The 16844-nt window shown below is 53.6% G+C and overlaps 1 protein-coding gene across 16 annotated transcripts in view; it reads right to left on the bottom strand.

The window, feature by feature from the left end:
* Znf516 (zinc finger protein 516) overlaps positions 1 to 16844 on the bottom strand; it is a 97329-nt gene that overhangs the window by 44737 nt on the left and 35748 nt on the right. For all 16 annotated transcript variants that reach the window (XM_076555645.1, XM_015992708.3, XM_015992711.3 and 13 more), the window contains one exon: positions 606 to 2553. In XM_076555645.1, the coding sequence (XP_076411760.1) occupies positions 606 to 2385 (1780 nt within the window). In that variant the 5' untranslated portion in view covers positions 2386 to 2553. The remainder of the gene's footprint in view (positions 1 to 605; positions 2554 to 16844) is intronic.

Genomic DNA, 16844 nt, shown 5'->3' with positions numbered 1-16844 from the left:
CACTACCTACAGCATGTTTCCATGAATATGTGTGTTGTGTATGTGTGTGATGGACACACACATGCAGGTGTATGTGCGTGTTTCGTATATGCATGTGTGCCTGTTTGTACGTGAACAAGTCTATGTATTTTTGGGTGTTTATATATATTGTCTTTCTCTGTGTGCATGGAGCATGCACAAGCACGTATGCTTGTGACATACTATGAGAACTCTGTTCTGCCGGAAGTGGAGAAGAGAAAGCCATGTCAGACGAGTCTAGGACTCACTCCTTAGATTCCAGACACCCAGAAGAGACCACAGACTCGAGAAACAAACGTGTTCAGGTTGCAGCATTTGTAGGTGATCGGCAGCAGGAGAGACGGGGAACTGACAGCATCAGTTACACCCGTGTGAACTCCAGGACCCACTAAGTGCAGGATGCCCGGATGCATGGCCACCTGGATACAGGACTCCGGGCCAGACCAGAAACAGGGTACAAGGTCATCCAAACACAGGCACACCTGAGGATGCAAGTCCCTCCAGCAAGACCACCCAGACACAAGGCCAGCTGAGTGAAAGGTCACATGAGCTACTTGAATCTGACCCACTCAGGGACACCGGCTCACCTGGCGCGGGTTCAGGCACAGCCTCCTCTCCACTGTCGTCCACCACCTCTTCGGCCAGGCCAGAGCCTGGGGAGTCAGCGATGGCACAGGCCGAGCCGGGGCTGCTTGGCTGGGAAGCGGAGTCACCCTCGCTGAGGGAGCCGCAGCGGGCACGCACTGCTCTGTCTCCTCCTTCGGGATCCCTGTCGCGGCGGGCACGGCGGTGCACGCGGGAATGGAGCACCATCTGGTGGTAGGTGCGGAAGATCTTGCCGCACTCGAAGCACTCGGAGGACTTGCCCTGGCCAGCCGTGGCCGTGGCCCTGCGGCTGGGGCGTGAGGCTGGCCGGGGGTCAAGGTGGCCAGGAAGCATGGGGTCCCCAGGTACACTGGCCCTCTTCCTGGGGGGGCCCTGGGTAGAAGGGGCATCCTGTTCACGCTTGCGCTTCTCCTGGCTCACCAGTATGTACTCGCGCTTGTCCTTGTCGAAGGCCACATCCCCTGCCAGCGCTTCATCCCAGGTCCCGTACTTGAGGTACTCGGCCGGCTCGGCCACCTTGCCCCTGGTGGCCAGCTGCCAGGCCTGATAGCTGTTGACGGGGTCCAACTCGGCCACCCGCCGTCCAGCCTGCCCACTGGGGGACACATCACCAGCCACGTATGGTGTCAGGTTCAGGCACTGTAAGAAGAAATGCTTGGTGTCCAGGGGGCCCTCGGTGCCCCCCTCCTCAGCCGGGGCTCGTGTCCGGCTGGCTTCAACCTTGCGGTGTATGGCGTTATGGGCGTTCAAGCTGTCCAGGTTTGTAAACAGGTTCCCGCACTTTGTGCAGACCTCGTAGAGGGACAGGCCAGCGACGATGACCTCCTCCTGCACCACATTGTTGATGGTGGCGATGGGGTCCAGCTCACTCTTGGGCCTGTTCTTGTTTCCGGCCTTGGGTCCGTGGGCCTTCATGTGGTTCTTGAGGAACCAAGGCTCCTTGAATCTCCGGCCACAGATGTGGCAGCCATGGTCAAAGGAGCCCCGATGCTTCTTCATGTGGGCCTTCAGGAACCAGGTCTGGCTGAAGGCCTGGCCGCACACCTCGCACGGAAACTCCCCGGGGCTCAGCTCGGGTTTGCCGTTCTCCACACAGGCCTCGCTGCCGTTGGGCACCTGTGCGGTGATGTGGTCCCTCTCGATGTGGCTCAGCAGAGACTCTTCCCGCAAGGTGACGTAGCTGCACAGCCTGCACTTGAATGGCTTGTGGGCCTGGTGCACATGCAGCTCCAGGTCCTTCTTGCGTTCGAACCGGCTCTTACAGAAGGAACACTGCACCACGGCCTCGGCGTCGTCCTGGGCACCGGCCGCCCCCTCCGCCTCCTTGCGGCTGCTCCTGAGCAGGATCTTGCTGTTGTCCATCGGCACGGCCCCGTTCAGCATGCGGTTGCAGGCGGAGGTGCTCTTGGTAGGGCTGGCACACCCATCCAGGCCCTCGGAGACACGCATCTCACCTAGCTGAGGCTCGCCTGCCTCGGGCTCGTGCCCCTGGATCAGAGTCCCCGTGCGGTGGCTGCGGATGTGGATCTTGAGGTTGCCCTTCTGGGAAGCCCTGTGGTCACAGTAGGGACACTTGTAGGGCTTCTCGCCCGTGTGCTTCCGCATGTGCTGGGACAGGGAGCTCTGGAACGGGAAGCTCTTGCCACAGATGCAGCAGCTGTGGCACGCGGCCTTGTCCCCTTCCACCTCGTGGCTCCTGCCAGCCCTGGGTGGGCTGGGCGCTCGCCTCAGCTCCATCTCAGCCTCTCTGCTGCGATCCATGAGGGCGATGGGGGGGGGGGGGAGGTCACAGCACAGCCTTGTGTCTCGAGGGCCGGAGGGTGTGTCTTATCTCTCCATTTTCAGAGGGGCTCCTGCTGCCCAGAGGGGAGAGAGGTATTTGTGATGAGTAGGTGCATATTCTGGGATGGAAGAGACGGCAGCAAGCACCTGCAACAGAGACAGAAACCCTGTAAATAGAGCATCCCATGTCATCAGTGCACAGTACTGAGGGCACAGTACTGCCTGTGCTCAGTTCTCCACACTCCACCATGAAGACCAACCAATCCGATCGGAAGGGAGAGGACGCTCATGGAACTGCAAACAGGTGAATACAGAGCCATGAGCCCTGTAACTAAAGTTAATAGTTCATGCTAAAGTAAGTAATGACCACACCCCACCAAAAGAGTGAATCTTTAAGAACACCTATGGGACAGTGTCTACAGGAGCACGCAGGCTGCTGCAGGAGAGGATATAGGCAGGAAGGACAGAGAATTAGACTAAAAGAGGATGGGCGGCACGGACTGGCTGAATCCAGAGCCGACGGTCCCTGAGCCTCAGGGGTTAACAACTGACAGAAAGAGGCTAGAAAGCCTACCCAGGGGAGGCAAGCCCTCCACTAGGACACACAGTGACAACACAGGAACCCCCAGGCTCCCGAGGCCACAGCGACCAGACCTGCTGCGGCAGCTCCCTGTCCGGGCTCTGTGCAAAGTGCTGGCTACGAGGACAGCCACAGACCACGCTACCACACTTCCCTTCCCACCTGGACTCCTGGCTCCCACGTATTCCACGAAACCCCAAGCTGCAGCCCTGCGTCCTAACTCCTGGAAGGACCCCTTCAATCCTCCTGCCTCACTGTGTCCTCACGGGTCAGATTCAAACCCTAGGCCCTAACAATGACCCAAAGGTGGTGCCCAACCCTCGTAAGTCCACACATCATCACATGGTGTGCTCACTCCAATTCCACGTCTATCCCACCAGAGAAGGAGAGGCAGGTTCCTCCCTGGGTCCGACCCCCTACATGACAGCCACCCAATGGCAACCAGTGCCCAGTGCAGATTAGGGGTATGGTGCTGAGACACCCCCCATCTCTTATACACACACACACACACACACACACACACACACACACACACACACACACACACACTTGCAGAATTTCACAGAAACACAGAGCAGCCACAGGCCTGTCTTCTGTTTTGGTCTAGCAGCGCGCTCACACCTGTCTTGGGCGCACAAGGGTCTCTCCCCAAAGAGCCTTGGGTACCAGTTCCCTGCTTGCTCTGGGCATCCCCTGAACCTATTTGCGGAGAGACGCCCAGGAGGAAACTACCAACCAACAGAGGGAGCACGTGCTGCGAACCACTGGATGCAGCAAGCATCATCCGGGCGTGCTCCCGGGGACTGAGGATTCCGAGTGCAGCCTGACCACAAACACTCCACAAGGCAGAAATCTGAGAGTGACCTTAAAACGCAGACGCAGCTGAGGAGAGAACGCGGACCACCCAGGGCTGGCAGGAACCATGAGATGGACGGGGACACGGCTGCCTGCCCCAGAACAGCTGCTGAGCCTGTTGGAAGGGCCTTCCCCTCCAGAGCCTGCTGTCACAGCACATGCTCACACACGCAGGGGAGAAGCCCCCTGCAGATCTTGAAGGAACTCAAATGAGCACAGGCCGGCCAGGCCGGGCAGCGCCCCCTACAGGTGTCTAGGACAACTAAATGAACACAGGCAGGCCAGGCCGGGCAGCGCCCCCTACAGGTGTCTAGGACAACTAAATGAACATACAGAGGCCAAGCTGGGCAGCGCCCCCTACAGGTGTCTAGGACAACTAAATGAACATACAGAGGCCAAGCTGGGCAGCGCCCCCTACAGGTGTCTAGGACAACTAAATGAACATACAGAGGCCAAGCTGGGCAGCGCCCCCTACAGGTGTCTAGGACAACTAAATGAACATACAGAGGCCAAGCTGGGCAGCGCCCCCTACAGGTGTCTAGGACAACTAAATGAACATACAGAGGCCAAGCTGGGCAGCCTCCTGCAAGGTGTGCCTTCCTGGCTCCTCCACAGGCCCCCTAGCAGAGCCAAACAGCTCACTGGCTCCAAAAGTAAAGCTAAAACACAAACTTCTCATAATGGTCGAAGAAGGTGATCTTGACCACATCTCAGTGACAAGCCAATTTAAGTAATTTTACCAAGGAGCTTTATACAGCTGTGTACTTATTTACAATGACTTAATATAAAAGGCAAATAATACCTAGGAAGTGCCACCTTTTCCCAAACATTACTTTAGTAGCCCTGAAAATGCTGAAGGAGAAACATATAAAAATATGAATGAAAAACTATTTATGTGTAACTTAAGGACCCAAGAGGGTATAAAAGTCATGTACATTTAAAGACTTATATATAGTAATAAATGATGGGAAAGAAAGCAAAATCTCGGCTGCGAATGGACCTGAAGGTATTTCAGACTCCAGTATACTAACACATGTCCATCAAGGGTGCCCAATGCCACTCGGCTACCCAAGAGAATTAAACAGTCACATGGCAGAGCCTTAGAAAAGACGCAGAAAAACAGCCAGGAGACAAGCAGGGCCCGCTGAGGCAGCCCACGGGTGCCCGGGGCTCCAGGGAACACCTGCAGCACAGAGGCCTGCAGGTGTCACAGCCAACACGCCCTCTGGACACCTGTCCACTCAGCCGCAGACGTGTGGTGTGACCCCACCTCGAGGACAGCACTGCACAGCCAGCCTCGTCCCCCGCCCCTCGCCTTCCCCCGTACGTCACACCCTTGGTGCATCTACCTGCTGGAAATGTAAGGACAGGACGGGACAGAGCCATGTGTGCCCAGAGGACCTTCAAAAAGAGCTCTGTGCGGCTCTGCTCACCCATGACGCATGCCCATCCCCCTCCTCCCTATCACCTCAATGCTTGGTCTGAGTCCAACCACCCCAACCCCAGTCACAGCTGGACCCCTGCCCTCACTACCCAGAGACTGGGGTAGGAAGGTAGGGGGCTTCCATTTTCCACCTAGCCATCCCCAGAACTAGCTCACAGCTCTCCCCAGGACCATCAAGTCCTGTAATGGACAGGAAGGCTCACATTCTGGGCAGGGCCTCAGGGCCCCGGGCAGTACAGCCTTCCTCCCACTGCCCACCAGGTCCTCCATAAGCAGCCCTGAATAAAGCCCAGGAGAATCACCCAGGCTGAACTTCTGAGCACTGTTGGCACCGAAGAGAAACTAACAGGCATGTAGACGTGAGGAGCGCACAGTGCCCACCATCAAGCCCAGACACCGTTATCTAAGGAACGCCACATGGGGACCTTGCCACTCTGACCAGAGGCTGGGCCACTGTTCCTCCTGATACAGGCTGGGGACCAAGGCCTTTTCCAAAACTAATTCCACCATAGATCCTCAGAGGGTCACTCAGGGGCCAAGCCAACAGATCCATGTACTCGTTCCTTTGGCTACAAGTACAAACTGCTATTAATCAAGGGTGCCACTTGCAAAACTGACCATAGATACTGATCGCAGAACTCTGATGGCAATCGCAGGGCTGTCCGACCCCCCATACCGACCTACTGTCCTTAAAGCCCAAGGTCTCAGCGGCTAAGACAGTCTCCAGTGACTTACCTACCACAGTCTAACCTGACAGGCACTGGCTCACACACATGCAAGTAACCAGCCAATACAGGCTGGCCTGCTACCTCAGTGAGGATGTCAGAGGTGTCCAGAGCCACACAAGCCTGAGGAGGGGGCACAAGAGAGGTGCGTTCTGCGACTGTGAGGACACCAGAGCTCACATGAAACACTTTGTGGGTTTTGTGTAGCAAATACCAATTTTTTTCCCATTGCTGAAATTCAGAATTAGACAAGCAAGGTTTCAACAAATTGTTTTGACTGATTAGCATTTTAAAATAGATTTCCAATGGGCTTCTGCTCCGTGTACAAGTTTCTCCAAGGTGTGGGCGCAGAATGGGTTAGGACAAAGCTGCTTTTTAGCAAGTGTTTTGTAGTCAGGTGTTGGAGGTGCACGCCTTTAATCCCAGCCCTCGGGAGGCAGAGGCAGGTGGATCTGAGAGTTCGAGGCCAGCCTGGTCTACAGAGCGAGATCCAGGACAGCCAGGACTACACGGAGAAACCCTCTCTTGAAAAACCAAAACAAACAAACAAAAAAAAAGTGCTTTGTCTAATTTCTAAATACTGTGTTTCATTTTATAAATTTGGATAATCATTTATTTTTTAATGGGGAAAGTAAAATATTAATGTGTCTTAGATAAAAATATATGGCAGAGATCAAGAGAAAGGGAATGTATGACTGAACTTTGGAAAAAACTGACGTGAACAGCACAGCCCAGGCCTGACAGCACAAAGCTGCCACACCCCGAACAGCTTCTTCTGACCCTTGATCACCCAAATGACACGGGCAGGTGGAGTGGCCCCCCGGATCTGAGACCATCAGGCTGCACCACCCCAGCTTTCCAGCTCCCCATGTCACCCAGGTTTGGTCAGATGAAGTGAGTGCCTGGGTCTCACACTCCAGAGAATGCCGGAGTTAACTTCCGGCCCCACGCCAACCACGGAGCCTTCCGATGAGGCGCCCTCCGACCCCACGGCACAGACGGGTCACTCCCCCCTCATCAGCCACCAGTGGACCCCAAAGTAAAACCCTAGATGCCTATGGGATAGGAAATGTGATGCAGCTGAGCTACAGGCGAGTTACAGAATATGGGAGAAACGGAGTCACTCCCAGCCCCCCAAGACTGATCACGTGCTCCCCACTGCCAAGCACCCATCTAGGGCAAACATGAGAAGAGGCTGCCTCACAGTGCTCGGGTCCTAGGCGGGCTGAGCAGGCTGGGGCAGACAGGAACTGAGCAAGGGAAGGTGACAGAGCGCGCTCCCAGGTCAGAAGGAGCAGCAAGCCACAAACCCCTTACAAAGAGCATGCTGGCCATGGCTGGCAGGACCGAGAGACGTTTCCAGAAGGCCCAGATGGGGTGATGCTCCACTTGTGAGAACTGACAAGCTCCTGTGAAGGAACTGCATCTGGGATTCCAAACAGTGTGGATGGACACTAAGCATCAGGACAGTTCCATGGCCCCTTTACCGATCACATGCATGGGCCTTCCCGGAGCCGCCTACATGACAAGTATGCATCTCCCCAGGTAGCTCTGAACCCCACCACCAACCAAAACACTGTCCCAGAGTACAGTGCACAGCTAACTATGAACCACTCCCCAGGCAAAGCACTGTCCCAGAGTACAGTACTCAGTCACCCCATCCTCCAGCACCACCCCAGGTACAGTGCCGCCAACCTCACGGAGACTCCCAGCCTTCCTAGGCCTCTCCAGCCCTTACCATGAGCCCAGAACACCTTAGCCTGGTCTGCAAGGAACAGTCTGATCCCTGCCGTGCCCTGCACCCTGTGCTCCCCCACCCCCATGCCCTGGCACCCTGCACCTAGCACTGAATACCTCCGGGACTCAAGCTCCCAGTACTGAAACTATCCTACCCACCTCAGCCACTGACATGCAAATGAGCAGCAATGCTCGACAACAGGATGTGATAGAACATCAGACCACCGAGATCAACACCCGGTCCCACCGTTCACTCAGATCACTGTAGGACCCCAAACAAGTACCTCTGCCCATCAGACCACCGAGATCAACAGCCGGTCCCGCCGTTCACTCAGATCACTGTGTGACCCCAAACAAGTACCTCTGCCCATCAGACCACCGAGATCAACACCTGGTCCCGCCATTCACTCAGATCACTGTGTGACCCCAAACAAGTACCTCTGCCCCTCTCAGTCATTGCTCCATCTTCCAAACGCAGTGACAGAAATGCTGTGGATCCTGTACATGCTTCGCTGGGTTAAGTTTAAATGCACGTGAGCTGCAACACCCAGCACTCAGTACAGGTGCTCAGCACAGCATCTCAGAGACTTTCAGTGAGTGACTTCCAAATCAGTGGACAAAATGCCAATGAAGTAGCCCTAGACACCTCCCCGGTCACTGGCTCAATACAGTCAAAGGGACCAAACAGCAGCTTAGGGCTGTTGTAGAGGGTTACTTTAAAGGTCTGTCACTTCTGTGTGTGTTGCATTTGTTTACCTCTGGGAAGCTGGGTTACTGTGCCTGTCTACAACACCTGATGGTCTAATAAAGAACTGAACAGCCAATAGCGAGGCAGGAGAAAGGATAGGCAGGGCTGGCAGGCAAAGAGGAGAGATAGAAGGAGAATTCTGGGAGGGAAGAAGGAGGAGCAAGAGAACAGGGAGAGGACACCAGGGGCCAGCCACCCAGTCACCCAGCCACCCAGCCACCCAGCCACCCAGCCACCCAGCCACACAGCCACCCAGCCACGCAGCCACCCAGTCACCCAGCCACACAGCCACCCAGCCACCCAGCTACACAGCCACCCAGCCACGCAGCCACCCAGCCACCCAAACACCCAGACACCCAGCCACACAGCCACACAGACACCCAGACACCCAGACACACAGCCACACAGACACCCAGACACCCAGCCACACAGCCACACAGCCACACAGCCACACAGCCATCCAGTCACCCAGACACCCAGACACCCAGCCACGCAGTCACCCAGACACCGAGCCACACAGCCACACAGCCACCCAGCCACCCAAACACCCAGCCACATAGCCACACAGCCACACAGCCACACAGCCATCCAGTCACCCAGACACCCAGACACCCAGCCACGCAGTCACCCAGACACCCAGCCACACAGCCACACAGCCACCCAGACACCCAAACACCCAGCCACCCAGCCACACAGCCACCCAGCCACACAGCCACACAGCCACACAGCCATCCAGTCACCCAGATACCCAGACACCCAGCAACGCAGTCACCCAGCCACACAGCCACACAGCCACACAGCCAGCCACAGAGTAAAAGTAAGATTTACAGAAGTAAGAGAACAGGAAAAACTCAGAGACAAAAAGCAGACGGGATAATTTAAGAAAAGCTGGCAAGACACAAGCCAAGCTGAGGCCAGGCATTCATAATTAAGAATAAGCCTCCATGAGTGATTTATTCGGGAGCTGGGTGGCGGGCTCTGCAAGGGCAGACCCAAACAAGAAGGACAGTCTTGCGATGCATCTGATGACTGGTGCTCTTACAGGCCCTTCGAACTTACCCTACACCAGGTTACTCGGCACAGTTAAAGAGTCCTCACCGGGGCCTGGGGCACCCACAACTCACAGCCAGCACACGCAACCAGGTCACTTTGTAAACCCAGGTTTGGTGTGGAGTCCATACCGAGCGGCGCCTGAGCACTGGTGCTATCATTCACGCTTCCGGGTCAATCGTATGACGGATGATCTCAAGGTGCTCTACAAATTTACCCGGATGCTCGGGACACTGGGTCTAGTAGGAGGTGAGTGCCTGTGAGTCCTGCGTGCGTGGAACTGGAATTCACCCACAGAGACATATGCAAGCCTCCAATACCGCTCCAGGAAGAAGCACAAAGGAAAAGTGGAAACACTCTGGAACCTTCCTCACTCCCACCCCTATCCTGGGCCCTCCTCCACCTCACCTTACCCGCCATCATCCCCCTCCACACAAGCTCAAAGAAGCCAGGTGCTCAAGAATCTAGTTTGGGAAATTACCTTTCCCTAACTACAATTTGAAGAACTTCTCAATAATTAGGGTCTGTTCAAATGAACAGTGGTCTCTCTGGTTTTTTTTTGGGGGGGGGGGGGAGATGCTTCAAGACCTATGAAGACTCCCTCCTCCACCCCCAGCCACAAAGCCCTCCCCACACAGAATGAGTAAGAGCCAATCGGCAGGCAGAAGGAAGCAGGGTCCACCCAGGACAGCCCTGAGGTTCTCCTCTGACATCTTGAACGATGCTTTTCTGACTAGCTGAATACAGCCGTGCCAGGATTTGTACACACATTTTTACAAAAAGTTCGTAACAGACAGTCCACCTCAGCTCTCTGGCTATGAATGGAACCAATATAGAACAAAGGCAGCATCGTTTCCCTGTTCTCCCTAAAACCAGCAAAACTGACACTGGTTATCAGAATGTCACCCTGAGAAAGGAATGAGAAAGCCAATTTTCAAATATGTTCTGATATCCACTTATTTCCAAAGCAACCCTGTTCCCAAAGTAGGAGGAGGAACAAAGGCCTGGAGGGGAGTAACCAAAAGCCAAGGAACGCCATCAGATCTGTTGGTGGGGGGAGACTAGGACTCCATCTGACCTGCTGGGGGGTGGGGGTAGGGGTGGAGGGTAGGACTCCATTTGACCTGCTGGGGGGGGGGTAGGACTCCATTTGACCTGCTGGGGGGTGGAGGTTGGGGGTAAGGACTCCATCTGACCTGCTGTGGGGGGGGGGGTAGGACTCCATCTGACCTGCTGGGGGAGGGGGAAACTAGCACTCCATCTGACTTGCTCACTATGAAGTGAGACTGGAACTCTGTTAAATCTACTGGCTTGGAGGTAAAGCAGAGTCTGCTACCTTCAAAGCTCTGTGTAGCCTAAGACTTGCTCAGTTCTGATTCGCTCATTAACTCTATTCGTCTCTACATCGCTCTGGCCTCCCCAAGGCCAGGTGACTTGTCTGTCTGTGTCCTTTTGAAGCCTCTTCCAGAGAGAAACTGGGTTTGTAAGGGGACCTGGTGTCTGCCGGAGCTAGAAGCCTGCTGTGGGGACATGACCGTGTGCCCCCGCCTCTGTGAACAGAGGGAAAGGATCAGGAACGTGAGCTACAGGGGGTCAGAGGAGCAGGGCAATGGATGCCCCCACAAACCTATCCGTCTGTAACACAGCTTAACCCAGAGAGAAGGCTACAGAGCAGCAAGCTTGTCTCAGAGGCCCCGGAGACAAGTCAGAAATGGGGGGAGCTGAGCATGGCGTGCCTCTGGGCAGTTCCAGGAACTCGGGAGCTGGGGTGGGTGCAGGGCCCAGCACACCCCACACAGCATGTGGGAGCTGCTGCTGCTCTGTGCGGCAGGACACTGTGAGTTTGTTCTCCTGGAGACAATGAAAAGGCCTCGCAAGTCACACTGCAGAATTATGAGCCATGAATTAAAATACATTATTAACATCTTGGGCAAGCTTATCTGACTTCTGTAGACAAAACACGTATTATCTGAACGAATGGGGGAAATTCCCCAACAACAATGAAGAGTCCCTCTCCTCACAAACCATTCTGCACAGGATTAACAATTGTGGTTCAGTGTCCCCAGACCAGGGACCCTCAGAGGTCCATGAAGGGATGTATTCACTGCTCCAGAGCGTACAGGCCACAGGGCAGGGTCTACAGGGCTTCCGTGTCCTCAGACCGTCAAGAATCCATTATGAACAGGAGTCCTTTCCCTTCCCACTCTAATAGGAAGACCTGAACGCAGCCCCCCCCCTCCCACCTCCTCCACTCAGGACGAGGACACAGACCCACAGCCAACTGCAGAGAGAGCAACAGCGCCCTGCTGAGGGGCATCGGAGAACAAGAAGCCTGGGTGTTTCTGTTAAAAACACTCATTTCCCAAGTGTGCTTCGGCTTTGCTTCAGCTGAAAGGGGGGGGGGGGGTGTGGAGGGAACGAAGACAACAGGATGCGGTTGTCTTAAACAAGACCTTCCTTTGAATTTTAGCAAACCCCAAATAAATTAAAGCAAGTACCATCAGGCCAGATACAGAGAAGCATCCGCACGACTTTCTGTGAATCCGTGGTCTTTCTAGCAAGTTCTGCACCTCAGACCAGGGTAGTGGACCCCATGTGCAATCACAGCAAAAACACAATGTGGTCTAAATGGGGTTCCTCTGCATGTAAGTTACCTTTTAACAAACAAAACGCCAACAAACAAAAGAGACACTCCATCTTCCAGACACCAGTCTGAGGAGAAAGCCTTTGCTCAGAACAAAGGTAACCGCAGTCTACTTCTCAATACAGAGCATGGAGGATGGAGAGACATCTCAGCAAGTGTGAGCACGTGCTGCCCTGACAGAGGACCCGGGGTTCCGGTTCTAGCACCCACACTGCGGCTCCAAACTGTCTGTAGCTCCAGGAGATCCAATGCCCTCCTCTGGCCTCTGAGGACACACACACACAAATAAATAAAGTCTTAAAAATAGGAGGGGGGCAAGAAACCTCTGTGTTCTTTCCCTTAATATGAAGATGGGTAGTCACGGCTGAGGAACCAAGGGTCACACCCAGAGAATCTCCAGAATGAATGAGGACGGACAGTCTCTTCCCCACCTACCACTGTGACGGTGAGAGGAGGTTTAATAGAATACAGGGTTGGAGTTTGGGATCAAAGTGGAGGATCATCCAGTGGGTATACCTACCTATCTGTCCTGCTCCGCAATGAACACATTCCTGTGACTTGCTGTTCACTATTTGCTACTTTCTGAGTCTCGTATCAGTGACTTGTCACTAGGAAAGTAAACATCACAAAGCTAACAAGGGCCGGGGCAGCAGGCGCCAGGCTGCTCTGTGAGGCTCTCCAGATAAGTACATAGGTGTCCGTCCTCTCCCAGGCCACTCGGAGCAGCGCCGGGGTCTGGCGGCACAGCAGCTCCCCAGCAGCACGATCTTCTAGAAGTTTCCACGAAGCGCCCCACTTCCAGGCTCTGAGAACGGCACGACCCCTCTCTGGACAGCCTGGGTGGAGAGTCTGCTGCTGCAAGGACCTTTCCACGGTGCCCCTAAGACAGCTGGGCTCCTGGCTACTGTGACACCAGCCAGGATTCCAGGCTTTGCATCCCTCCCTCAGCACCATCAAGACCCAGGCTGCAAATAACTCAGGAAAGCTGAACATTGGAGCGGTGGGGAGGGCGTGTAACGCCAGAAAAAAAAAAAAAGAAAATTCATAAACTTCTATTTTCAAAACCAATGTCAAAAATCAGGAAGCCTTCACAGAACTTCAGGAATGGTCCAGTCTAAAAGCGACTGAGAGATTTCTCAAAGGGCCTGACTTATCAGAGAACCTTCCCACCCTGGTGTCTCACAAAAACATTTTTTTTTCAGATTCTTTTAGAAATTATCAGCAGTGAAAACAAACAACCTCACAGAAATACACATTTCCTATCAGTTGAGAGCAAAATACACTTTGGCTACAATCTGTTTCTACAGTGGACTACGTCACGTACCCCAAGCAACAGACGCTTGCCCAACTCCAGACACCACCCTAGCTGCAGCCTCTCACCTAGCCACCACCCAGCTGTGGCTGATACGACAGGGCTGACTTAGCTCATGCCTCTGCCTTTTTGTGTGTGGAACAGCCTCCGAGTCACCACCAGGCTGGAGCACAAGGCAGGCAACATCCCGGAGCAAGCTGAGCTTCCCGCCACCCATTGCCTATGTCCCTTCCTCCCCAGCTCACGGGAGAAGCAAACACTCTGGTAATGAGTTTTACTGAACTCCACATCTTACACATCTGATGCAGGCCATGCTCTGAATTAAGTGCATTTTGGTAAAGCAGCGGAAAAGCACATCTCGGTAGGCCTTAAGATTTTGTTTGCCATTATGCAAACACCAATCAACATACCCTGAACTCACAAAAGGACTGTCCTCCCAACATGCTTAACTACACATACAGTACTAATACTACACCCATCTGAGCCTTTCAGATTGATGGCTGCCGAGAGCAGCGGCAACAGGACCCAGTTTATCACTAATGTTCACGGTCCTTCTGCAAAGCAACCAGAGCCCTACAGGAGGGTGATCCATCAGAGAATGTTTACAAAGACTGACTCCCGAGGAGAGCGTGATGTCACAGTTCATGGGATTTACCCTGCTTTCCCTGTCTAAAAATATACCTTCAGACACGTTTACTGGCACGCTGCAGCAAGCTGTAGCCTTGAGGACCAAAGACCACCTAGATAGACTTCCCTTGCTAGGAAGCACAAAGCTCAGCAAGCCGAATGCCATCCTAACTCTCTGGGAGGCTTTGTTGTGTTGTCCAGTCCCAAAAAGTATTGCAAGGTTCCACACAGAATGGTTGTGACTGATCTTGCAAAAATAAGACCATGCTTTAGGACGCTTCAGCTTCTTAGTGAAAATGAATGTAAAATAAAGAATTTTTTTCTTTAGTTTCCAGGTGCTGAGATCCACCCTGAGCCCCTGGAGCAGTGGTTCTCAACCTGTGGGTCACAAACCCTTTGGGGAGTCAAACAACCCTTTCACGGGATCACCTAAGACCACGGGAAACCACGGATACTTACATTCCAATTCCTAACAGTAAAAACAATAGTTTATGAAGTAACGGTGAAAGTAATTTTATGGCTGGGGTCACCACAACATCCTGTATTAAGGGGGTGCAGCCTTAGGAAGGTTGAGAACCACTGCCCTACAGAGAAGTGCTTTCTTTAGACTCACAGCAGGACCTGACACACGGAAGGAAGGTTAGGTCTCGTGTCTTAGTATTAACACTGGCTCACGTCAATCACGCCGGTTGCTTGCGAACATTTTCCAAAAGCCCAAGACCATGTTGCGAACGGTGTGACTGTGTAAGGACAGTCCCTTGGCCATAAGGTCAGGACTGTGGTACGTACATGTCATTTAACGGCGCACACATCTACTGACACCACTTTTCCTTCCCCTGCCTGCCCCTCAGCCTCCACCCCTGCGCACAGGAGCACACACAGCCCTGGATTTCTCTTCTCTAATTTATCCAATGCAAATGTTGTGAGCAGATGTGCAAGGTGCTGCTAGGAGACAGGCAGAGACTAATAAATGTATTCATCCTGCATCTGGCAAGGTGGGGCCTGGAGGTGGAGCTACTGGGCCTCTGCCACCCATAACAGGCCAGGCCTGTTTGCAGACATGATTCTATGCGGTTCATGAATATTGCTTACACACGCGTGTTGATAGAAACAACCACACACACACCCCTGGCTGGCAACAGAGAAAGCCATTCAAGCTCACCATTCAATACGGCCACTTGTCTAATAGAGAGAGGCTGTGTGGCTGTGTCTATTAGATGCTCATCTCTATGGAAGACAGAAGCAACACAGGGCGGGGGCAGTTAACCTGCTCGAACCCGGCACTGGAGACTAAAAGAACCCAGCTCCCAGCGTCTGCCAAACTGAGTCCCTGTTTAAGCTGCCACACGAGATTCGCTAGTGAGCGTGAAGTAACAGGAGGAAAAGACACTCTGCCTGCACACACTCTCATCCCTGCCCGGGCTCCCATCTGTAATGAGATGCCACGAACACAGAGCATATGTAGGTGGCTCCACCAAGCAAGGCTTCCGGAATGCTCCAACAGTGCATTCTCACGAACTATCGGCACTGAGGATGAAGTTTAAACTGAGCCACCTCACATCTGTGCAAGACACACAATTCAGTGTGTCAGCCTGGGAACTGTGACTTCACACAGGTGCTATGGGCTTCTCGTCTCTGCACCTAACCCCAGTGTCAAGCCACTCCTGACCACATGCAGCGTGACGCTGGTTTCTGCTTCCTGCTTTATTTCCTGCGGAGTTTGCTTTGCAAAAATCACTTTGCGGCACTGAGCCTGTGTCCGTCAGAGAGTGTTCCAGGGCTTGGTCCTGCCTGCTCTGTCTGCAACAGGGAAAGCCACAGGTCTCAGGTGATGCCTGATGAATTAAACCGACGGGGCACCAGAGGAGGGCACAGCCCATCAGTGTGACCACGTGTAGCAGACAAAGATCTTCAAGGACCTACGGGACAGCCAGGATGACACTGCATGCGTAACACAGAGAACAGAAGAGGTTCCCGGCATACAAGACTCTCCCTTCTAGAAAGTTCTTGGTAGGAAACGACATTCCTCGTTCTCCCCTCATTCACTGGACATCTCCACTGCAGACATGCAAACCACATACTCTCGTAGTCAGGATAGTTTCCTTTATCAGTTCTCAAATCTCTGAAGGGAAACTGCAAACTAATGAAGACAGTGAATTCAAAACAAGAGCAAAGGGCTAAGAGCACGGCTGGGTCAATAAAGGGCTGGTCACACAAGCACGAGAACCCGAGTTCGGACCCCCAGCACCGGGTGAAAAAGCTGGGTTCAGTGGTGTGTGTCTACAATCCTAGCCGTGGAAGACAGAGACAGGAGGATGGCTGGGTTCCACTGACCACACACAGAGCCTGGCCAAATTAATTAAAATAATAATTAATCAAAGTTAACCTCTGGCCTCTACATGAGCTCATACTAGCATGTACATGTGTATACACACACACACACACACACACACACACACACACACACACACACACACACACACACAGTTTCACTACAAACTGCCCCTCACTGGGTCTTGACGTGGAAAGGATCTGAACATTCAACTTCTTCAACCTGAACACGTCCTTTCCCAAAACACATGAATCCAAAGTTGGGACCTAGAAAGAAGTTGTCTCCACCCTTCAAGCTGACTTCCCAAGGACACAATGGAAAACTGGCCAGTCCCCTCACCACCCTACTGGCCCTCACATCAGCAGTGCCACGGACACTCTCAAA

This window comes from Peromyscus maniculatus, chromosome 19 (assembly GCF_049852395.1).
Source record: "Peromyscus maniculatus bairdii isolate BWxNUB_F1_BW_parent chromosome 19, HU_Pman_BW_mat_3.1, whole genome shotgun sequence".
Classification (NCBI taxonomy): Eukaryota; Metazoa; Chordata; class Mammalia; order Rodentia; family Cricetidae; genus Peromyscus; species Peromyscus maniculatus.
Note: the sequence above shows the minus strand (reverse complement) of the source record. Positions and strands in the feature narration are given on the sequence as shown.